The 25,959-nt window shown below is 39.0% G+C and overlaps 1 protein-coding gene across 1 annotated transcript in view; it reads left to right on the forward strand.

The window, feature by feature from the left end:
• LOC150084442 (epidermal retinol dehydrogenase 2-like) overlaps nucleotides 1-25,959 on the forward strand; it is a 71,152-nt gene that overhangs the window by 21,171 nt on the left and 24,022 nt on the right. The window contains exons 2-3 of the mRNA XM_090376233.1: nucleotides 1,728-1,967; nucleotides 6,900-7,006. Of these exons, the coding sequence (XP_090232359.1) occupies nucleotides 1,728-1,967; nucleotides 6,900-7,006 (347 nt within the window). The remainder of the gene's footprint in view (nucleotides 1-1,727; nucleotides 1,968-6,899; nucleotides 7,007-25,959) is intronic.

A 25,959-nucleotide genomic window follows, 5' to 3' on the forward strand; every position in this document is an offset into this window, starting at 1 on the left:
AATAAATTCAAGGAAGAACTAAACAAATTATTGGAGGGGATGGACAAGTGATGTGGGAATGTTTTTGGCTGATACTAAGAGGCTGCTGTAGCCGAGTGGTCAGGTGCACAGGTGCATAAGTACATGTGCCTTGAGTGACCTGGGTTCAAGCCCGTGACTTCTGAATGCAGTGCTGTTTCTTGTATTCTCTCTACCTTGTGAGCTCCTCTGACCGTGTGGTCATCCCGGAGTATAAACAGAAAATTTATTTATTTATTTATTTATAAGCTTGCTTTCTTGCATCATATGCCATTACTACTAATAATAATAATTATAATATTGTAAATACATATTCTAAGGCAATTTTATGGCTAAAGCCTACATGTATAGCTAAAGCCTATTCTATAGCTAATACATATTCTTGATTCTTTGAACGAAATGAATATAGGGTACATAGACAGCTTGAAGAATTTTTTTGTTATTATCTCTTCCTTCAATGTATGGTTTTTTTTTTTTTTTTTTTTTTTCTTCCATCCTTCCACAATGGGTACTGGTACTAGGTGTGTGGGGTGGTTATTATGTCTGGTTACTATTATTATTGGTTGAGGAACTATCTGATTATTGTACATGTGTTCAGGATTGTGTCTTTCTGGGACTCCTTATAGGTTTTCTTCCTTTCTTGTCATTGAGGTTGGATCAAGGGTATATGGATCCCCTAGGCCACATCTACTGATGGCGCCCCCTCCTGCCAATGTGAAGATTTATTTTTTTGAATGATTAATTTTATCAATTTGTGCCAAGGTTGTGCCATTGGTGCCCCCTAAACCTCGGCACCCCTAGGCCAGTGCCTACTCTGCCTTACTCTAAAGCAAACCCTGTACGATCTGTTCTGCAGGATCATCTTGTCTGTTCTTATGGTGCAATCCTAGTACAACTTGTGTGTAGAGGTCTCTTGTACGGCCAGAGGTTTGCACTTGTTATTATTACTGCTATTACCAACTCCGTTTCTCTGGAACAGCGAGATTGCTAGAAAGGCGCACGTTGATTTGTATTTGTAGGGGATCTTAATACACTAATATGCATGGAAAGGATGGTTCCCTTCAACAGATTAACTTCCTCGAATCCAGCGGTGTTCTGCGAATTTATTAATAAGAGGCTTGCTCGAGAAGAATTTCAGGGTCATCCCCAATTTAAATAGTCTGTTAAATTTTATCAAGCTAATTTTTTTTAACAGGGCGTCAAAAACTTAGCAAGGGACTAGTGAGTCTTTTCCAACAAAATAACTTGAATCATATATATATACAAGGAAGTGGAACTGTCTGCTATTCTAAGCATTAATAAGTTGAACCGTGTTTTTAATTATAGATTAACTGTATATAGGAATTTATTTCATGGTACCATTTATAATTACATGTGGTTTCCTCTCTAAGTTTCTTAGTGCATAGTTTATAAACAATTTAGATCTGTAACTGTGAAGATGTAAATTTGAAAATGCACATATGCTGGTTATCTTATCACAGTAAGACAAGATTGGAGATGTAAAAAAAAAAAAAAAAAAAAAATCGGTTCCTTTCTGAATGCAGTACTTGAGTATGTACTCTATTCCATTTATTGAAATAATTCTTTCAAATGGTAAATTTTTTTCTAAATATTTATTTATTTATTTATATATATAGACTTCTCACTCACAGGGCACACAGACCCTAAATAAAATAAATTAATAAAATAATATTAAAAATAATTTTCAGAGAAATAATGAAAATGTTGCAGCACAGATACGTCAAAAAGGTTGTGAAGCTTATGCATACCAATGTGACATCAGCAGTGCAAGCCATGTAAGACATGTCGGTCAAAGAATCCAGCAGGAAGTTGGAGATGTAACAGTCTTGATAAACAATGCAGGAATATTGGCAGGTCAGCCTATGTTACAGCTCACTGATGATCAGATCAAAAGAACACTAGAAGTTAATACACTGGCTCACTTTTGGGTATGTTTAAGTAGAGTTGTTTTAAATGTGATATTGCAAGAATTATTTATTATTATTATTCTTTTAACAAACTAAATTTGTTGCCATATTTCCTTTATTTTTCTACCATTTAATACATTTTAAAGTGTGTACAAAGCTGTTAACTAAGGAGAAGAAAGGGCTATACTCCAGAATAGTGTGCACCTCTGGGTAATGCGATGAAAGTGAGGAAGATGGCGGTGATTGACATGTGAAAGGACCTCCCACTCACTGCTGTGATAGACAGGTGGATTTCACATGAGAGTACGTGGTTGTTTGAGATTATAGCAATAAATGTGAAATTATTGTTTTCTTGGTTTCGATATTGTTTGTTTGTAAATATTTGGTTTGCTGCTGGGTTTACCTTGTTCTGGCTGTCGTGCTGCATCGTTGTGGTAACCCTTGTTTTTTTTTTTTTTTTTTGCTACTGTGTGCTGTCATCACATATTCTCTTTCTTATTTTTAATTGTTATTATTATTTTTTTGTTGTTTTTTTTTTTTTCTCTTGTTCAGTCCCAATGGAATATATGAATACGAAATTGTTGTATGGGTTGGAAAAGGATGGATATAAGACTATGATTGACTGGTTGCGAAATTTATTGCCTCTGAGTATAAGTATTATCAGTGTGGATGTCTGATGAAATTGGTCGAGCGAAAGGACTGTACGGATGGATTTGAGTGGGTGTATAGAAAGAAAGGGGCCAATCCTCATCGCATTAAAAGATCTGTACACAAAGGATTGTGGTTTCTGAAAGTAAATTAAGTGTGATTAAGGTGCTTCTTCTCACCTATTTTTGGGGTTGAGATGGTACCGTGTGAATTTGTTTTTCATGAGATGCGTGTTAGTCAAACCAATGTGAGTGACTGGAGGAGTTTTTTTAGAGAGGTTTGTGTGGATTTATGTTTGCAAGAAAGGAGTATGATAGGCAGGGTGGATGCTATTGTTGAAATTGATGAGAGTACGTTTGGCAAAAGGAAGTATGAAAGAGGTAAAAGAGTGAATGGACACTGTGTGTTTGGTGGTATTGAATGAGGCACTTCATGTGTTTTTTTTTCAGGGGCGTGGAAAATCAGAGTAAAGAAGTCCTGGACATAATCCTCTACCACATTCCAGTTAAATGATTTAGTTTACAATGTATCTTGCAAGGATTGCAACTCTTCATGCCAGGATCTACTTGCTGTTCACTCAATACAAGAATGAAGCAACTTTTGATGTCTGTCCTTTCATCCTGCTCCTCGGCTTCAGAACTTGCATTCCATGTGATCAGTGAAGGCCATGCCTTTCTATTCAATGAAGCAAAAATACCTAGCATTCAACATGATTACACCAAATTATTAATTGCGGAGATGCTTGAAATAAAATTGCATCAAAATTCAGTCCATGTACGTCGCCCCTACCCCATCTCAAATGCATGATCCTTCACACGCATGCACCAAGATTGCAACTAATCTCTGTGCTATAAATTTCGTCGCAATGCTTGCTGTTTCACTTTCCTGTGATCATGCCTGGAGTTGAAAAGCCCCATCTGCTTGAGGGAAGTAACAAAATTCTTTTAGTTTCTTAATGTCTCAGAGGATTCTTAATGTTTTTTATGTTTTAATATTTGTTTTTAAAGTGTTAAAAAAAGGATTCATTATGTAAATTGGTTTCAAAGAATTTAATTTGTTTTTAAAGTACAGACTTATTGTCTTCTCTCACTCAAAGATTATGGTTAGTGATTCAATGTATTTTGGGGTCCGCAGGCCTACAATTCCGGGGTGCATTTGATCATTGATTTTGTCTGCGAGTGTGAAGAATATGTAAACTATTTGTATGATTGATACATCAATGGAGAGTATCAGCGCAGAAGTGTTCTACAAGAATTACCTATCATAGAGGTAATTCCTCCTTTTCTTAACTAAGTTATTCTAATGTGAGGTGGTTGTCATTGCTTCCATCCTTAGAAAAGATACTTAAACTTTATTCTACACTAAAATCCTTTGTCAAAAAAACAATGTCCAAAACCACTGAAACAATTTTTTGAAAATAGTGAAGCAGAGTTATGGATTAGCTTTGCTTGCTCACAAGGTTTGTGGGCGCCTCCGTAGCCAGGTGGGAAGGAGCAGCAGTGCATAGCACACGCTTCTTGATTAGACCGGGGTTCGAGCCCGTCACCACCAAATATGGAGGATGCGGAAAGGTCAGGGAATGACCACCGTATATCCCGGAGCAATATGGCCTTAGTTGCTAATGCTCCAAAAAAAAAAAAAAAAAACCAAACCAAACCAATCACAAGCTTTGCTTTTCCACAAAACCATTAAGATGCTTGAAGGCAATGATAACTGAACCAGCATTAGTTGTAAGAACTGTGTTGTCAACTGGAAAAAAAAACATGATGAAATGTTATCCCACATGTGGTGAAGAGGCTAATAACAGATTTAATGAATGATGGCAAAATAACAATTTCACCATCATTATTTTAAAACATCAAGAGAATTTTATGATACAGCTCTATCCTATTTGAGGACTTGGAATAAAAACAATGAAGATTTATCAGACTTGAGCTGCTTTCTTCTGAATCAGGTTCCTTTCAGAAAACATTTTTATAAAGGAATTAGTATATTATCATCAAAGTGTCAAGTTCAAAATATCAGTTGTGGTGAGCTTTTTGAAGAATTTACTTATTACTTATCTCTTCCAATAAACTAACCTGTTTATTAGAAGAGAATGTGAATGGTTTAATTCTACAGCCCTTGCTAAGAAATGGTGCAAAGTGTGCCTTTATTTGAAAAAAATAATGTGCTGCATGCCAATATGAAGAACATTGTTGGTCTGCACATGTGCACCTGTCAGCAATAAATTTATTGAAAGAATATTCTCTAATATGAACTTATATTTGAACTGAAGAGAAATCTTAACTAAAGGAGGAGATATGAGCTATTATAGCAGTTGAAACAAATATTAGCATTAGTAGAGCATATTTGCTTATCATGTGAGGCATTCAGTGAGAAACTGATAGCAAATCCTGGTATATTGAAGAAGGTACATTCCTTGGAAAAATATTACTCTGCCTGTTAATTAACACACCTAGTTAAATGGTGTAAAAATCCGCATTTGTAAATTAGATATGTACAAATAAAATAATTGTAAAAAAAAGTGTATCATTTAAAAAATGGTGTCTCCATCCTTTTAGGCATGCATGACCAAGAAAAAAATGGTCACTTTAATCTAAGTAGAATTCGGACTCTCTTTCTCATACACTCACAAATAGCATGACTCCATGACTTCTTTACCATTATCCTACAATTAATGAACATTCTTGCTTGAGCATCTCAGACTCCCAATCAGGTACAGCAGACCAAATAACACCCTGATTTAAGTTAAACCTGTATGTTTAGGGTGCCTTCGTAGCCAGGTGGGCAGGAGCAGCAGTGTGGAGCACACGCTTCTTGATTAGACCAGGGTTCGAGCCCATGACCACCAAATACGGAGGATGCAGAAAGGTCAGGGAATGACCACCACATATCCCCGGAGCAATATGGCCTTAGTTGCTAATGCTCCTAAAAACCAAATAACAACAACTGTATGGTTAGTATCACAAGACTACTTTTTTTTTTATATAAATATTATTAGCCATATGGTGCAAGGAAGCCTGAGGCTTATGCTGCACCAGCCAAAAAAAAAAAAAACATTCCTGAGAGAGAGAGAGAGAGAGAGAGAGAGAGAGAGAGAGAGAGAGAGAGAGAGAGAGAGAGAGAGACCAAACCAGCCTATACTCACCAGATGCGAGCCCCTGAGGTAATTGGTGACATTTGTAATGATGCTGAGGATGTCTTTGTGAAGAAAGGGATTTAATAAATCAATTTCAGACAGCTTGTGGAGCTTCACGTTTTGGGACAGGCAGTTACTTTTTATTATGGGAATGAGTCCAAATGTTTACTTTAGGCATGCATGACTGCAATATCCAATCCTTATGGCCAAGAATTAGTCCTGATTTAAACCCAATTGAAAACTTCTCGAGCATTATGGGACAGAAAATTGCTGCTAAAAAGCCATCAAGCAAGATAACATTGTGAGAAACTGTTATTCATGTCTGGTACCATGAATCAAGCAGCAAAAATGTCAAGCTCCATGTCAGACAGGTGCAAAGTGGTAATTAAAGTTCATGGCAAGCCAACAAAATACTAATATGTTATAGAAGACCTAATGGTGTCACAATCCTTCTTTGCTGCTGATCTGTTTTTTTCCCAATCTTATTATGTAATGTTAATTTCAAATATTGGTCACAGTGAAAAGGCATTCATAAGGCCTGCATTGCATTTGTGCTTATTTTTTATTTAATTTTTTTTTTAAATAAATGTCTAAATAGTATTTTCTTTAATTTATTTTCATATCAACGAAATGCATAATCATTTTACATCAGTATATAACAAACTTCAGGTTATGGGGAAATTATTTCAATTGTGTGTGTGATATTATTATTTCTGTTTTTGATGTTACCAAGGCAAGTGCCCCCCCCCCTTGGCCCCATGTTACATACAGCCCTGCCCAGTTTAGTTGTTGCTCTGATATATTAGTGTTATAGCTAAATTGAACTACTAAGGTAAGTTGAACCACTCTAAATTAGCCCAGCTGTTGTACCAATACAAATACTACACAATACATATATTATAGGTTTACTGTTGACTGAACAATGAATTGGGCTGCATTGGAGAATCTGTACTGCCAAATGGATGTTGTTTGCAAATGATAGTTGATTTCTGTGGTGAGTCTTACCTAAAAAAAAAAAAAAAAAAGAAAACTGGTATTGTTTAGAAAAATGCAGAAATTAACAAAGTTGTGCCGTTTCTTTCAGCATTATATAATTATGTGATTATCTTTTTTTTCATGCTGATAATGTTATACAATATTAAAATTAATTATTCTCTGCACAGATGATACGACAGTTCTTACCTCGAATGCTAGAAATGTCTCGTGGTCATGTTGTAGCAATATGTTCTATTGCTGGCCTGGTGGGAAATGTGAACATGACAGATTACTGGTATGTACTTATTTCATAATTGTAAGTATATGTCAGTGGTTTTCAACTGGGGTGCCGCGGCACATTAGGGTGCCGCAACAACATACCAGGGGTGCCATGTAATTTGGGCTTAAGTTACTTAAATTTATTATTATTTTTTAATTTATATGTTTATTTCATTATAGAAAGGTGTACAGTATCTTTTTCATTTTGTGGTGATCTCTAATTGATGTTTACTTAGTAACTCTATATAAAGAATAAAATTATATACTGTATATATATAATTTGTATTACGAAATGTAATTTTTATAATTATATATATACAGAGAGAGAAGATATAACATGCAGAAAATTGAGTACTGGTGCTGCAAAATAAAATAAATTACTTGGAGGTGCCATTATTAAAAAAGGTTGAAAACCACTGATGTATGTTAAATACAGCAATTCACAATAAGTTATTTATGCCCACATAGAAAAATTAATAAATACAGTAAAGTAACTAAAGTAGATCAGCATAAAAATACAGTGTCCATAAAATCCTTGTGCATTTTAAAACTGTAATAACTTAGGTTCTGTATGAGATAAAAACAATGTAAAATGAGAAGGTAATTTATTCTAGTTGTTTTAGGGTATGTACTCATAAGATTATTAAGATTCAACATAGCTTTCATCATGATTGATACAAAGTGTAGTACAATTCTGCAATTCCATAAAAACATTCTCAAGTTGTTTCAGTTATGGCATTAATTGTATTTGTGGTCCTAGTAGGAAAAGAAAGTCATTTAAAGAGTGAAGTTTTGATGAGTAAGCTACACTTTTAATATGCCCCATGCAAAAAAGTCAAATGGCGATAAATCAGTGAGCAAGTTGGCCAAGCAGGTAGCCAACTCTGTCAACCCATCTGTTTGGGAAGATAAGTTTAAAACTTTTCAAACTTCTGACTGAAGTGGTAAGGTGCTCCATCTTGCTGAAAAACCACATTGACTCAATACTTAATTATGCTGGTTCAAGAATTAAAAAGAATTGCGTAGCTTTGTAAGATAACTATCACCATTAATCACTTCTTTCTTCAAAAAAAGAAGGGATCAATTATGAGTGCTTTTTCCAAGCCACACCAAACATTGACATTGGGTATCCCATTCATGTTCCAGACTTCTTGTTGCTTTTCTCTCCCAGAAATACGGCAGTTATGATGATTAACCTCGGCCCTGGAGAGATTGTGCAAGGCACAAGGGGTAGAATTTTTCTCAGCCTAGTCTGTGCTTGTTAACAGGAGAGACTACTTCTACAGGGATGGGATACACTTAAATAGAAAGGGTGCAAGAATATTTGCTGATGTTATCGAGGCAGTGTTAGGTGGGTTGGAAAACTGCTTCTTTGGGGGGGGGATACATGGACTAATAGATTAACAGTAGCCGCTGGCAGAGGTGAAAGTGATTCTTGCACTGCTTCTATTGGAATGAGTAGCAGCCTGGAAAACAAGATGCCATGTACTTCAGAGACTACTGGGAGTTATTGCAGTACAAGTAAACACATGGGTTCTGTTAGGGTAGCTGAGAATAGGAACAGGTGCATGTATACTTGCGTGTACACCAATGCTAGGAGTTTGGTAAATAAATTTGATGAATTTGATATTGCTCAAAACATCAAAGGCAGATATTGTTGGGAAATCAGAGACGTGGTGTCACACAGATATAAGGAATGCAGAACTGAAATTTGGGGAGTACAATGTGTACAGAAAGGATAGACAGGATAGGAAGGGAGGAGGGGTTATGCTATTAGTTAAGAAACACATAAAATCCAAGAAAGTGAAGCCAGTCGATATCGCTGGACACTGCATTGTCGAGTCAGTTTGGTGTGACATAAGCCTTGGGAGATCAAAATTGAGAATAGGAGTGTGCTATAGGCCTAATGACACTGATGAGTATAATAAGAAACTGTACAAGGAAATAGAGTGGGCCAGTAAATCATAGAGTCCTATAATGGGGGATTTTAATTTCCAAGATATTGACTGGAATTTGTGGGTTGGTCACTCACACACTAGCAAGGCTTTTGTGGATTTATTGGATGATTGTTTTCTACATCAGCATGTTTGGGTGGCAACTAGAGGGAGCAATACTCTTGATCTGATTATCAGTAGTGATTCTTCATGCATTAAGAATTTGCAGATAAAGGAACCACTAGCTGGCAGTGATCACAGTGTGCTGAAGTGGGATTTACTCAAAGAGGTAACTACCATTAGGGATAAAGGGAAGGGTTTTTGCTTTTGTAAAGACAACTACGATGGTCTGAGACAGTATTTAAATTCTATACAGTGGGACCAACTGATGATGTAACCAACAGAAAATTGAAAATGGGAAGCATTCAAAGAATTAATCTTGGAAGCTACTAGGCTTTACATACCATCTAAGAAATATTTTCAAGGTATAGGCCTAAATGGATGTCAGATGAACTAATGAGACATATGGCAGAGAAGAAAAATGCATGGGATACATACAAATCAATGGGTGACATGGAAGCCTATGACAGATATAAGAAGAAAATCTTTATTGTACAGTAAAGATACAATAATGTGCCCGCCACAGCCAGGAGGCCAGGGGCTTGACAATGATATAGGGTAATATAAAAATATGTACAGTATAAAAATTTGTGCAGTATAAAATATTACATAACAATTAAAAACGTAGCATTAGCCATTCAATAGATATGAGTATGTACATAGTTGTGAGGCAGACAGTGCACCAAGGTATGTGCACGTTCATATGTACAAAGCACATATTTAAGCATATTCACACAAGTCAGAAAATTTCACAGTGCCAAATTATTGTTCGGTATTGCATTTTCTTGTGAAGACAGTTCGTCGATTTGCCTGCGACGTGCCGTTATGCACCTCATAGGAGATAGCAGATGGAGATATCAGTATGAGTCGACATCAGGGGCCAAACAAAAGGGGAACAAGTTCGGCCAACGAGCGCCTGTAATTGCGATCGGAAGCGAATTTCTGCAGGTCAACTCCGATCATTAGCAGGGCTTGTACTGTAGGAAGTACTTGTCCAGGTAGGAATCTGTCACTGATCTTCAGCCTGTTCCGTTGTAGCTGAAGAAGAGGGGTGGCTCGTAAGGACGGAAGTGGAACATGCCACTGGCATATATCCCAGAAGTCAGGGGAGTTGATTTTGCCAACCAGCATTTTGACTGTGGTCGCAGTTCTCCTCATGCTGATTATTTGAGGCAGCCGCGGGATTTGGAGTTGGTCGGCCATGCTGGTGGTCCTCTGCTGAGGGGGGAGTCGATGTTTGTGGGTTGCCCACTTCAATATCCAGTATTCACTGGCGAAGATGGGCTTCATGAGAGAAGGTACTGCGGATGCCCATATTTCAGAGGCATACAGAAAGGTAGGATACACAATGGTTTCCAGATATCTGATTGTGGTTCTTGCGTCTGTGTTATGAAGAAGATGTTGACGGGCAATCCAGCGCATTCGGCTGATCTTGCTTAGAACACATTTGATGTGACAGTTGAACCTAAGGTTTGGGTCGAAGGTTACACCGAGATCTTCGTGTTTAGTAACACTTGGAATAACTGCACCCTGCAGTGAGGGTTGTATGGATGTGGGACACTTCTTCAGAGAAAAAACCATAATAACGGATTTTTGGGGGTTCAGTTTGAGACCGAAATGGTTGAGATGGCTAGAGAAAGCTGTGATCTTATTACAGATTTCCGATGTGATCACTCCCCTGTCGGCTGATGGTGGTATTTCCGTTAGGAACTTTATATCGTCGGCGTAGGTAATGACATCATCTCTGTTACACACAAACGGAATAAGGAGGGCGGTAAAAAGTAACCCCGATAAAACGCCACCTTGCGGCACACCAGCATTGATGGATCGGGTATAGCAGAGGTTACGATGAGTGAGGTACACTGTTCTGTTCCGGAGGAGCGAGTGCAGAAAAGCGAAAACGTCACCTTTGATCCGAAAGAAATTGGTTAGGAGATTCAGAAGGGCTGAGATGTTGAGGCTATCAAAAGCAGCTTCAATATCGGCATAAACAACCGCCATTTCTGATTTGGCCTCAAATGCATTTAAAATTTCCGTTTGGACTGCCAGAAGGTTGGAGACAGTTGATCTATTAGGGAGAACATAATGGAGTTGTTTTGATGATTGTGGAAGAAGATGGCGTGTTATATGCGGAAGAAGGACTTTTTCCAGTAGCTTTAGGAGCGTGGATGCAGTGGAAATCGGTCTATAGTGCTTCGGCTCGCTTGGTAGTTGAACTTTAGGTAGTGGGGCAAGACTGTATTTGCTCCAGGATGCCGGAAACACTATGAGAGAGGATGGAGTTGAACAAGTAGAGCAGAGGATCAAGGATATATGGACTGAGGCACTTTACAATGAAATGTGGGACATTATCGATGCCAGCGGTGCATGACGGACGCAGCGAGTTGATGGCTTGACGAAGCTGCTGTCGATCGATTTGAATGGAAAACAGCTCATCATCTGGACTTGAAATGGGGTCTGGTTGGTAATCATATGGTTGTGTGATGTTGTCTTGGAATCTGGCTACATAGTTGATCCATTCAACTGGATTGAAATTGGAATCTGGTTCAGAGTTACGGGTATATGGCACTTTGCCTTTGGATAAGGTCTTGTCAGTGTATTCTTTAATGGCTTGCGATTTCAGTCTATTAAACAGTGCTCTAGCTTTGGAGTACTGAGTTCGGTCATATGCTGTACCAGACTGTTTCCATTGTTTATGGAGGGACTGTTTGCACTTGAAACTGTAATTTAGCTCCGAAGACCACCAAGCATTAGTTCTAGCGGAGATACTGACCTGTTTAGCTGCTGAGAACATAGTAACAGTGTGCAACCATCTAGTTAATATGTCTAGAGCCAGTTCCGGATCTCCTGATTCGAGAACTTCCCAGGGAATTAATTTTGTTGCATAAAGGCATTTGTTCGGTTGTAGGAAGGTGGGAGAGATGATGATCTTCCTTTTGACGTAGTGGGAGACATTAAAGTTGGGCATTGGGAGCTGCAATAGGACTACGATGGGTTCATGATCGGATTCAAAGTGAGTTTCGGGTTTAATGTCGACGCTACAGGAACCAGACGATAATATGAGATCCAGGCGATGAAGACCTCTAGTTGGGCCTTCGTTTATGATCCTGAGGCCACTAGGTGCAATCTTAGCCATAAGTGACTCATGAAGATGTTGGAGATTTGGTGGTAAGTTAAAATCCCCACAGATGAGGTGGATAGCAGATGTGTGAAGCGTATTTATTAGCCAGGATGCAATATCATTGATTGTCTGAGCATCGGGGGTTGGGGGTGTATATATTGCACCGAGATCTAATAAGCAAGAGTTGATCTTGACCGTTACTATCAATGCTTCGAATAGATTGGATTTGCTGGAGACTACATGTACGAACTCAAGTCTACTGGCATTTATGATAACAGCAACGCCCCCACCACAGGTATGAGAGCAGGAGGTGAAGAAAGATTTGTAACCAGCAGCTTGGGCAGAGGCAATTGATTCTTGTTGTGGTTCCAGCCAGGTTTCAGACATGCAGATGACGTCAGCCATTTGGGACAGAAGCATCTGCTCAAGTGTCTCGAGCTTATTCCGAATACTACGAACATTTTGATAAAAAATCTTGAGTGTAAGGTGACACGAGACCTTCACGAGTGCTGATTCGAGGACATTATTTATTTTCTTTGTTGGCTTTTTAGCACGGTTGGTTACAATAGTTGGTATGAGCTGAGGGTGGATTTCATTGTAGCTGTGGTATTGCAGAGATTGATCAGAGGTTTTGTCATCGGGGTATGTATAGGGCTCATCATCGTGTGACCCTGATTCCTGGTTTTGGGGCTTCTGAGAATAGGAATGCCTATCAAACCGTCACGCTTGGGAGCAGTCTTGGTGAGTTAGCGCATTAGCCATGGCTAGGCGTGGGGTGATATTGGATTTAGGTTCATAGTATGGCCTGAGTAGTGATCCAGACGGCCAGAGAGCAGTCGCTGATATGGAGCTGAAATTCTGTGCATCGTACTCAACTTTGAACGATGTATGCAGGGGTGTTTTCTTAAGAAGTGTGACGGACACAGTAAAGTGCAGCTCATGCATTATGTATGACGCGATATCATCTGGAGTTGTATTTGGGGCCAGTCGGGAAACGAATAGACTTCGTCGAAGACGGACAGTTGGTGGATTCATCGCCTGCAGCCTGGAGGTGGCCGAGCTGGTCTGTAACCAAGTCACAAATGAGATTAGGCAGGCAAAGGCAGAATATGAGAAATTCTTGGCAAAGGATGCAAAGAAAAACAGAAAAAGAGTTCTTTACCTATGTAAACTCTAGAAGGAAAGGGATGAATCAGATTGGTCCACCGGATATTGATGGTTCAACTATTGATGATCCTGCTCAGGTGGCTAATAAACTAAATGAGTAGTTTGCATCTACATTCACACATGAGGAGTTATTCAGGAAGGGGAATGCCAGAGGTGAAGTAAACTCTGGCAGTGAGCTAGATGATTTTGTAATAACTGAGAGGAAAGTGGAGGAGAAATTGTTGAGGATAAACATAAAAAAGGCACCCGTGATGGATGGGATCTATCCAGTTATATTAAAGAAGGCAGCAAAGGAAGTAAGCAAACCCTTAGCCATAATTATGAGAGCTTCTTTGGACTCATGGGAGGTACCCATAGACTGGAGATGTGCAAATGTGACCCCAGTTTGCAAAGGAGGATCAAAGGCTGACAAAAGTAATTATAGACCTGTGAGTTTAACTTCTGTTTCAGGAAAATTAATGGAGGCACTGGTTAAAGAAGCACTGCAGGATTATGTAGACAACACTTCAGTTACAGCATGGTTTTGTTAAGGGAAAGTCTTGCGTGACCAATTTGATTGGATACTATGATGCAGTCACAAAAGAACTGGATGCAGGGAATAACTTTGATATTATATATTTGGATCTTAGAAAGGCTTTTGATACTGTTTCACATGGAAGACTGCTGCTCGAATTGGAGCAGTGTGGCATTGGAGGCAAATTGCTGCTATGGATAAAGGGATGGTTGAGGGGGAGAAGGCAGAGAGTGGTAATCAGTGGACCCTGCTCATCGTGGACTAATGTTTCTAGTGGAGTCCCTCAGGGTTTAGTATTGGGTCCATTGTTGTTTTCTGTATTTATAAATGATATTGGTGATGGTATATCAAGCTTAATGTCCAAGTTTGCATTTGATACAAAGGTTGGCAGGGTTGTTAAGGACACTACTGACAGTATGCTGCTGCAACAGGATCTGAAAGGTTGAGCAGATGGGCTGAGAGGTGGCAAATGAGGTCGAACATTGACAAATGTAAAGTACTACATATGGGAAACAGTAACCCCAGAGTAACATATCAACTCTGTGGTACTACACTGACAGTGGTAGAGAATGAAAAGGACCTGGGGGTAATTGTGCCGGCAGATATGAAGTTTCTGAGCAGTGCAGACTGGCTGCAAGTGTAGTTCATGGTGTCTCGTCAATGATATACAGAAATTTTTCCAGCAGGGATAAGGAGGTGATTATTCCCTTGTATAAGGCAATGGTCAGGCCACTCCTTGAGTACTGTATGCAGGTCTGGAAGCCTCATTTCAAGAAGGATGTAGAGCTGCTGGAAAGAGTACAGAGAAGTGCAACAAGATTAGTGAATGGAACAAAGGGTTGCTGTTACGAAGAAAGGCTTAAGTTTTGCAAATTACAGTGTCTGGAGACTAGGCACCTGCGAGGTGATCTGATTGAGGTGTATAAAGCCTTGAATGGTTTGAGCATGCTCAGTGCTGATGGGATTCTTTCTCTTGCTCAGAATAATCACCTGAGAGGGCATAAATTCAAATTGAGGAAAGACGGTTGTGGGATAGATGTGCGGAAGTTTACCTTTAGCCAGCGGGTGGTTGATTACTGTAACAAATTTCCATCTGTCATTGTAGAAGTTGGTAGTTTAATAGATTCAAGGCAGAACTAGAGAAACATTCGGAGTGAGTGGATTGGTGAAATGAGGTTTTTTTTTGGCTGATGCTATATAAGCTGACTTTCTTGCATCATGTGCCTATGCTAATTTTGGAAGTTACTAGACTTTTCATACCAACTAAGAAATACTGTTCAAAGTTTTGGTCTAAATGGATGCCAGATGAACTAATTACAAGAAATCTTTGGCAAAGTCTGCAAAGACTGCTTTACTGATATGAACTCTAGAAGGAAGTGGATGAATCACATTGGTCCACTTGATATCGATGGTTGGACTGTTGAAGATGCTGCTTAGGTAGCTCACAAACTGAATGATTATTTTGCATCTGCTTTCACACATGAGGCAGTCTGTAGGGAAGAGGCTTCCAGCAGTTTATCAAACTCTAACAGAGAACTAAATGATTTTGTGATAACTGAGAGCAGAAAGGAGGAGAAACTGTTGAAGTTAAACATAAGAAAGGCACATGGGGTGGATGGGATCTATCCAGTTATATTAATGGAGATAGCAAACCCTTAGTCATAATTATGAGAGCATCCTTTGTTTCAGGGAAGCTCCTCACACACTGGAGATGTGCAAATGTATCCCCAGTTCATGAAGGGTGATCAAAGGGTGACAAGTAATTACAGACCTATTAGTTTTAACTTTTGTTCCAGGGAAAATAATGGAGTTATTTGTTAAAGAAGCATTGCAGGATCATCTAGACAAGCTTCGGTTATAGTTCAGACACAGCATGGGTTTGTTAAGGGGATGTCTTGTCTGACCAATTTGATTGGATACTGTGATTTGGTCACAAAGGAACTGGATTTAAGAAATTGATATTATATACTTGGATTTCAGGAAAGCTGTTGATACCGTTGTACATGGAAGACTGCTGAACAAATTGGAATAGTATGGCATTAAGAGCAAGATGCTGCTATGGATAATGGGATGGTTGAGTGGTAGAAGAAAGAGAATGGTAATCAATGGAAACTGCAACTATGGAAATTGTTGTGTTCTATATTTATTAATGATATTGATGAAGGGATATCAAGCTTAATGTCTAAGTTTGCAGACCATATGTTGGCAGCATTGTTAATGATGATGACAGTATGCTACTGCAACAGTATCTAGAAAAGTTGGCCAGATGGGCTAAGAGGTAGCAATTGAAGTTAAACATTGCCAAATGCAAAGTACTGCTTATGGGTGGTAACCCCAGAGTAATGTACCAACTATGTGGTACTAAACTTAGGGTAGGGGAGAATGAAAAAGACCTGGGGGGTCTTTGTCATTCTCTTGTCAATGATCTACTGGAATTTTGCTAGTAGGGATAAGAAGGTGATTATCCCTTTATATAAGGCAGTGGTCAGGTCACACCTTGAATACTGCATACAGGTCTGGAGGCCTCATTTTAGGAAGAATGTAGAGCTGCTGGAATGAGTACAGAGAAGGGCAAAAAGGCTGGTGAGGGGACCAAATGGTTGCTGTTACCAAGAAAGCCTTAAGTTCTGCAAATTGCAGCATCTGGAGACTAGACACCTGTGAGATGATCTGATTGAAGTGTATAAGGCCTTGAATGGTTTGAGCAAACATCAGGCTGATGGTATTCTTCCTCTTTCTCAGATTATGCACCTGAGGAGGCATAAATTCAAATTGAGGAAAGACAGTTGTAGAACACTTGTGTGGAAATTTGCCTTTAGCCAGCACATGGTTGAATGCTGGAAGAAACTTCCATCTGTCATTGTTTAAGTTGATAGCTTTAAATAAATTCAAGGCAGTACTGGACCAACCTGTGGAGTGAATGGATGGGTGAAATGGGAAGGTTTTTTTTTTTGTCTGATGCTGTATAAGCATGCTTTATTGCATCAATATGCCTCTACTAATGCTAATGTCAGCTTTAACAAGTATGAATGGTTTGAGCAAACATCAGGCTGATGGTATTCTTCCTCTTTCTCAGATTATGCACCTGAGGAGGCATAAATTCAAATTGAGGAAAGACAGTTGTAGAACACTTGTGTGGAAATTTGCCTTTAGCCAGCACATGGTTGAATGCTGGAAGAAACTTCCATCTGTCATTGTTTAAGTTGATAGCTTTAAATAAATTCAAGGCAGTACTGGACCAACCTGTGGAGTGAATGGATGGGTGAAATGGGAAGGTTTTTTTTTTTTGTCTGATGCTGTATAAGCATGCTTTATTGCATCAATATGCCTCTACTAATGCTAATGTCAGCTTTAACAAGTATGGAAAAAACAAACTCTGATATAATGAATTGTGGCAGAAAATCAAAGCTGACTAAAAAGAGACTGCCAGACAGTGAAAATTATTTGTATCCTTAAAACATATAACTTAAAAATAACTGCAGAACTTGATGTGAACCTCAGCAACGTAGTTTGTAGCAAAACAGTTCCGTGAGAACTTCATAAAGGTGAAATTTATGGCAGAGCTGCTATTGCCAAGCAACATTTTACTTGATTGTAATTCTAGAAAGAGGGTGCAACAGTGTAGCATAAAAACTGGCCGCTTAATGATTGGAAATGTCATATTTTCACACTAATCATCATTCACACTTTTTCCAGCATCAAGTAGAGTTCAGGTGTGGCAAATACCAAAGGAAGTGCATCATCCTGGCTATCTTGTTCCAACTATCAAACATAGAGGAGGATCAACAATGGTTTGACAGTAATATCTTGGTATTCTATGGTGCTATCATTACCCTGAATGGGTAAATTACCATGCCACTGATTAACTTGATATTATGACTGACTAGGTCCATCCTATGGTGCAAATGTTATTTCCCACAAATGGTGGCACTTTTCAAGATAATAATCCTTCAATACACACAGCCAGAGATGTCCAGGCTTATTTGAGTAGCATGAAACAGAGGCTAAGCATCTCCCATGGCTTGCACAATCACCAGACTGAAATGTTATTGTGCCACTATGGGCATATTTGTAGAGGAGAGTGAGAAGCAGGATTCCTCCACCTTCATTACTGAAGGAGCCTGAAATCTTTCTATGATGAAAGGTCCAACTGCTGGCTTGGGGGGGATTCACAGACTAAAAGGTTAAAAGTAGCCGCAGGCAGAGGTGAAGGTGATTCTTGCACAACTTCTATTAGAATAAGTAGCGACCTGGAGCGAGGGGTGCTGGGGGTTTCAGGGACTGATCGCAATCATCGTGAAACAGGTAGGTATATGGGATGTGTTAGGGTAACTAATAATAAGAATAGGAACATGTATACTTGCATGTATACCAATGCTAGAAGTATAGTAAATTAATTTGATGAATTTGAAGTGTTGGTCAAGACATCAAAGGCGAATATTGTTGGGATAGCAGAGACGTGGTGTCACACAGATATAAGGAATGCAGAACTGGAATTTGGAGAGTACAATGTGTATAGGAAGGGAGGAGGTGTTATGCTGTTAATTAACAAAAACATAAAATCAAAAGAAGTGCATCCAGTTGATATAGATGAACAGTGTAGTGTCGAGTCAGTTTGGTGTGACATAAGCATTGGGAGATCAAAATTGAGAGTAGGAGTGTGTTATAGGCCTAATGACTCGAATGAGTACAACGAACAATTGTACAGAGAAATAGAGTAGGCTAGTAAATCAGAATGTCTTATAATGGGGGATTTTAACTTCCCAGATATTGACTGGAACTTGTGGGTTGGTCACTCACACACAAGTAAGACTTTTGTGGATTTATTGGATGATTGTTTTCTGCAGCAGCATGTTCGAGAGGCAACCAGAGAGGGTAATACTCTTGATCTGGTTATCAGCAGTGATCATTCGTGTATTAAGAATTTGCAGATAAAGGAACCACTAGGTGGCAGTGATCACAGTGTACTGATGTGGGATTTACTTAAAGATATAATTACCATCAGGGGTAAAGGAAAGGGATTTTGCTTTCGTAAAGGTGAGTACAGTGGTCTGAGACAGTTTTTAAATTCTGTACAGTGGGATCAACTGACAATGTTACGAACAGTAAATTCTAAGTGGGAAGCATTCAAGGAATTAATCATGGATGCTACTAAAAGTTTCATACCTATTAAGAAATATTGTAACGTTTAGGCCTAAATGGTTATCAAATGAACTAATGAGACTTGTGACAGAGAAGAAAAATGCATGGGATGCATATAAATTATCAAGCGACTCAGAAGCCTATGGCAGATATAAGCTAGTCTGTAATCAGGTTACAAAGGAAGTTAGGCAGGCGGAGGCAGATTACGAGAAATCTTTGGCAAAAGATGCTAAGAAAAACAGCAAGGATTTCTTTACTTATATAAACTCTAAAAGGAAGGGGATGAATATGATTGGTCCACTGGATATCGATGGTTTGGTTATTGATGATCCTGCTCAGATAGCAAACAAACTGAATGAGTATTTTGCATCTACATTCACACATGAGGAGTTATTAAGGTTTGAAAATGGCAGAAGGTTATCAAATTGTAGCAGGGTGCTTAATGATTTTGTAATAACTGAGAGCAAAGTCGAAGAGAGATTGTTACAGTTAAACATAAGAAAGGCACCTGAGGTGGATAGGATCTATCCAGTTATATTAAAGGAGGCGGCAAAGCAACTAAGCAAACCCTTAGCCATTATTATGAGAGCATCCTTGGACTCAGGGGAGGTCCCCACGGACTGCAGATGTGCAAATGTATCCCCAATTTACAAAGGGGATCGAAGGGTGACACGAGTAATTACAGACCAGTTAGTTTAACTTCTGTTCCGGGTAAAATAATGGAGTCACTGGTTAAAGATGCATTGCAGGATCATCTAGACAAGACTGCAGCAATAATTCAGACACAGCATGGGTTTGTTAAGGGAAAGTCTTGTCTGACAAATTTGATAGGATATTATGATGTGGTTACAAAGGAACTGAATGAAGAAATAATTTTAATATCATATATTTGGATTTCAGGAAAACGTTTGATACTGTTGCACATGGAAGGCTATTGTACAAATTGAAGCAGAATGGTATTAAGGGTAAGTTGCTACAATGGATAAAAGTATGGTTGAGTGGGAGAAGACAGAGGGTGGTAATCAATGGGTGCTGCTCTTCGTGGATTAATGTTATTAGTGGAGTCCCACAGGGTTCTGTTTTGGGTCCACTGTTGTTTTGTATATTTATCAATGATATTGACGAAGGTATATCAGGCTTAGTGTCGAAGTTTGCAGATGATACAAAGGTTGGCAGCGTTGTTAATGACAGTAATGGCAGTGTGCTACTGCAACAGGAACTAAATTTGGGCAGATGGGCTAAGAAGTGGCAACTGAAGTTTAACCTTGACAAATACAAAGTACTGCATATGAGTAGAAGTAACCCCAGAGAAAAGTACCAACTGTGTGGTACTACACTTAAGGTGGTAGAAAATGAAAAAGACCTGGGAGTAATTGTGCAGTCAGATATGAAGTTTTCTGAGCAATGCAGACAGGCTGCCAGGGCAGGTCATGGGGTTTTGTCAATGATATATAGGAATTTTGCTAGCAGGGAGAAGGAGGTGATTGTCCCTCTGTATAAGGCAATGGTCAGGCCACGCCTTGAGTACTGCATACAGGTCTGGAGGCCTCATTTTAGGAAGGATGTAGATTTGCTCGAGCGTGTGCAGAGAAGGTCAACAAGATTGGTGAAGGGAAGGAAGGGATCCTGTTACCAAGAGAGGCTTAAGTTCTGCAAATTGCAGTGGCTGGAGACTAGGCACCTGCGCGGTGATCTTATTGAGGTGTATAAGGCCTTGAATGGGTTGAGCACGCTGAATTCTGACGGGATCCTTCCACTTGTTGAGATTACGAACCTAAGGGGGCAATAATTCAAATTAAGAAAAGACATGTAAAATAGATGTGCAGAAATTTGCCTTTAGCCAGCGGGTGGTTAATTGCTGGAACAAACTTCCATCTGTGATTGTCAAAGTTGATAGGTTAAATAAATTTAAGGATTAACTGGACAGGCATTTGGAGGTAATGGTGTGTTTGTTTGTTTTTTTTTTTTTTTGGCTGATGCTGCATAAGCTCATACACTTGCTTTCTTGCATCACATGCCACTACTACTACTATATCTCTTCAGACAGTTTAAGATGAATATAAGCTGTTTTAAAAGCAAAGGGCATCCTAACACCATATTAATATATACCTATAACTCTAATTACAGTTGTTTCCATTATTTTGTCTACACTCCCCTGGTGTGTGTGTGTGTGTGTGTGTGTATATATATATATATATATATATATACACACACACTGAATGATCACTGAATTATGAATACCTGTATAATTCCATGTTGGTTCACCATTCGCACAGATGACAACCAATATTTGCCTAGACATTGACTCCACTAGATGTTTGTTGAGTTCTGCGGCCATGCTACTTGCAAGGCTTTCCATAGTGTTAGAATAGATGATGGGTGTGTGTGTCCATACACCTTACTTCCCATTCCAGAACATCCTACTGGTGTTCAGTTGGATTGAGGTCAGGCAAATTTGGAGACCAATCAATATGGTTGATATATTCAGTATGTTTCTCTAACCACTCGCGCATAGCTTCAGCCCGATAACACAGCACATTATCATCTTGGAAGGTTCAGTCTCTCTCTCTCTCTCTCTCTCTCCAGGAATAAATGCAACATGGCAGGGTACACATGGTCTCTTAATATCTGCCGATAGACCTCACCAGTGAAACATTGATATTATGCACCAGGGGTCCTACTTCTTGCCAGCAAAGGATGCCACATATTAAGCAACCACTGACATCTGCCATAGCTGGTACCATGCACAATGGACCTCTGTTGCTTGTGCCACACTTATGTGTCCATTGGTGTGTTTACATCAGGTATTTGGATTCATCAGACCAGTACACTCATTTCCAATCTGACCAGCATGTTGTTGACACTATAGCATTTTCCGTCAGTCATGATCAGCGGTGAGGTGAGGGTGTCCTTGGGTCATCTGCTGTGGAACCTCATATTAGCATTAGCAAAGGCATATGATGTATGAAAGCAAGCTTATATAGCATCAGCCAAAAAAAGAAAAAAGAAACATACCCTTATTTTACCCATCCACTCACTCCAAATGTTTGTCAAGTTCTGCCTTGAATCTATTTAAGCTATCAACTTCTACAATGACAGATGGGAGTTTGTTCCAGCAATCAACCACCTGCTGGCTAAAGGTAAACTTCTGCACATCTATCCCACAACTGTCTTTCCTCAATTTAAATTTATGCTCTCTCAGGCAATTGTTCTGAGCAAGAGGAAGATCCCTTCAGCATTGAGCATGCTCAAACCATTCAAGGCTTTATACACGTCAATCAGATCACCTCGCAGGTGCCTAGTCTCCAGACACTGTAATTTGCAAAACTTAAGCCTTTCTTTGTAAGAGCAACCCTTTGTTCCATTCACTAATCTTGTTGCCATTCTCTGTACTTGTTCCAACAGCTCTACATCCTTCTTAAAATGAGGCCTCCAGACCTGTATATAGTACTCAAGGTGGCTTGACCATTGCCTTATACAAGGGGATAATCACCTTGTCCCTGTTAGAAAAATTCCTGTATATCATTGACAAGACACCATGAGCTACTCTTGCAGACCATCTGCACTGCTCAGAAAACTTCATATGTACCTGCACAATTACCCCCAGGTCCTTTTCATTCTCTACCACTGTCAGTGTAGTACCACAGAGTTTATACATTACTCTGGGATTACTGCTTCCCATATGTAGTACTTTACATTTGTCAATGTTAAACTTCATTTGCCACCTCTCAGCCCATCTGCTCAACTTTTCTAGATCCTGTTGCAGCAGTGTACTGTCATTAGTATTATTATCAACCCTGCCAACCTTCATGTAGTCTGCAAACTTGGACATTAAGCCTGATATACCATCATCAATATCATTTATAAATACAGAAAACAACAATGGACCCAACACTGAACCCTGAGGGACTCTACTAATAACATTAGTCCACGAAGAGCAGTGTTCATTGATTATCACTCTCTGTCTTCTCCCACTCAACCATCCCTTTATCCATAGCAGCAATTTGATTCCACTGCCACACTGCTCCAATTGTGCAGCAGTCTTCCATGTGCAACAGTATCATAGGCTTTTCTAAGATCCAAATATATGATATCAAAGTTATTCTTTGCATCCAGTTCCTTTGTGACTAAATCATAGTATCCAATCAAATTAGTCAGCAAGACTTCCCCTTAACAAACCCATGCTGTGTCCGAGCTATAACTGAAGTCGCCTTGTCTAGATGATCCTGCAATGCTTCTTTAACCAGTGCCTCCATTAATTTCCCTGGAACAGAAGTTAAACTAACAGGTCTGTAAGTACATGTGTCTTCCTTTGATCCTCCTTTTTTGATTGGATTCACATTTGCACATCTCCAGCCCATGGGTACCTTCCCTGAGTCCAAAGAAGCTCTCATAATTATGCCTAAGGGTTTGCTTTCTTCCTTTGCTGCCTCCTTTAATATAACTGGATAAATTCCATCCACCCCAGGTGCCTTTCTTGTGTTTATCTTCAACAATTTCTCCTCCACTTTACTCTCAGTTATTACAAGAATATGTAGCTTACTGCCAGAATTGAATATACCTCTGGCATTCCCCTCCCTGAATAACTCCTCATGTGTGAATGTCGATGCAAAATATTCATTGTTTGTTAGCTACCTGAGCAGGATCATCAACAGTTGAACCATCGATATCAATTGGACCAATCTGATTCATCCTTCTAGAGTTTACATAAGTAAAGAACTCTTTGCTGTTTTTATTTGCATCCTTTGCCAAAGATTTCTCGTAATCTGCCTTCGCCTGCCTAACCTCTTTTGTAACTTTGTTACAGACCACCTTATATCTATCATAGGCTTCTGTATAACATGTTAATTTATATGTATTCCATGCATTTTTCTTCTCTGTCACATGTCTAATTAGTTCAGCTGACATCTATTTAGGCCTAAACCTTGAACAATATTTCTTAGTTGGTATGAAAGGCCTAGTGACTTCCAAGATTAATTCTTTGAATCCTTCTCATTTTGAATTTGCTGTTGGTAACATCATCAGTTGGTTCCACCGTATAGAATTTTTAAATACTGTCTCAGACCACCATAGTCACCTTTACGAAAGCAAAATCCCTTCCCTTTACCCCTGATGGTAATTACCTCTTTGAGTAAATCCCACTTCAGCACACTGTGAGCACTGCCACCTAGTGGTTGCTTTATCTGCAGATTCTTGATGCATGAAGAATCACTACTGATAATCAGATCAAGAGAATTACTCCCTCTAGTTGCCTCCTGAACATGCTGCTGTAGAAAACAATCATCCAATAAATCCACAAAAGCCTTGCTAGTGTGCAAGTGACCAACCCACAAAGTACACTCATTTCCAGTCCTCAACTGTCCCACTAGCACGTTATTGACACTATAGCATTTGCTGTCAGTAATGATCAGTGGTGAATTGTCCTTGGGTCATCTGCTTTGGAACCTCATATGTGTGTGGCGCATTGTCATTTGGGATATTGTTCTTGCATTTCCCTGTCAACTCTCACACAGTAACCTGCTGTTGAGCCTGTATAACACTATGCACCTTTGTTTACTGTGAACATCCACGTTGTGTAATCCTTTACAGCCTATCAGTAGGAGGTGATTTGACCTTTTCAACACTATTCTTTGTACACCTTAACCACAATGGCCTTGAGCAGCGGACAAGACATGCCATTTTCGATATGGAATCACCTGATGCATGCGCTTCCACAATCATGCCCTTTTGAAACTCTATGATATCTTTACTCTATCCTATAACTGCAATGTTATCACTTTGATTTGCATGACTGGATGCAAATTACCACTGCTGTAGCATAGGAAGCTGTTTGGTTTTTATACTGCAAGCTACATTGTATAATCCATTATAGATGGGGTGATCATAATTCAGTGTTCTCTCTCTCTCTCTCTCTCTCTCTCTCTCTCTCTCTCTCTCTCTCTCTCTCTCTCTCTCTCTCTCTCTGTGTGTGTGTTGCCAAAAATTAGACAAAATATTTTATCTAACCCCAAATACTTAGTTTTTATTTATTAATGATTGATTACATTTCATAATGTCACATATAAAGCACAGAGTACAGATAACAGTGAAAAGTTACAGAAGAATCAAGCTACCTAATAGTTTGCTAAAGCAGCGGTACTGCCCAAAACTCATACATCAATGTAAAACTTATTGTGTTTCATTCTTCATTATTGTGCACATGCCCATTTGGATTTTGTTTTGTATGCAAGATGCAAAATATAATTTTAATTTTATTTTTTAATTATAAAATGGCAGGGAAAAAAAGTTATTGTTGTCCTTGTGGAATTGGCACTAATGCATTTCTGTTTATACAGTTGAATCTCTAAAAAGATTTACCTGAAATAAAAAAGAGATTTTGGAACACCCTTTTTTTGTCACTATTGAGAGTGCACCTGATGTCGGGTTAAGAAAATATCAAAGAATGCTATTAAACCAAATTGTGCTGTGTCAAAAGCAAAGCATAATGTAAAATCGATGTGCTGCAGACAATGTATTCATGTATTTCAGCATGCGATGAAGTCGATGAAAAGTGATTACCAACTGTTTCAATTATGCTGGGTTTTGTTTTCTTGAATCATGCATCATATGAAGCTTTGCATGTTTCTTCCTCTATTAATCGGAACAGTCTGATAATAGTATAGAAATTTTTGAAGGTGTGCATCATTGCCTAAACTTGAGGGAAAACTTGTTTTTAAGACTATGCAAAAGTGGATGCAGACATTGCATGTTTCAGTATATGCATGAATGAGGAGGAACTCATTGTGGATAATGAAACCTGAAAGTTGTGATTTAAAAAAAAAAAAAAAAAAAAACCTACTGTGCTTGAGCAAAGCATTTTGTTGAAGGATGCTGAACAAGGATATTAGAACTTGTACGTCATTTTTTTTTTTCAAGCACAGCCTAACTCAGGGGCTCACATCTGGTGAGTATGAGCTTGGCACACCCCAGGG

The sequence above is a fragment of the Mastigoproctus giganteus genome, chromosome 6 (assembly GCF_048544385.1).
Source record: "Mastigoproctus giganteus isolate SK-2022 chromosome 6, ASM4854438v1, whole genome shotgun sequence".
NCBI classification, from domain to species: Eukaryota; Metazoa; Arthropoda; class Arachnida; order Uropygi; family Thelyphonidae; genus Mastigoproctus; species Mastigoproctus giganteus.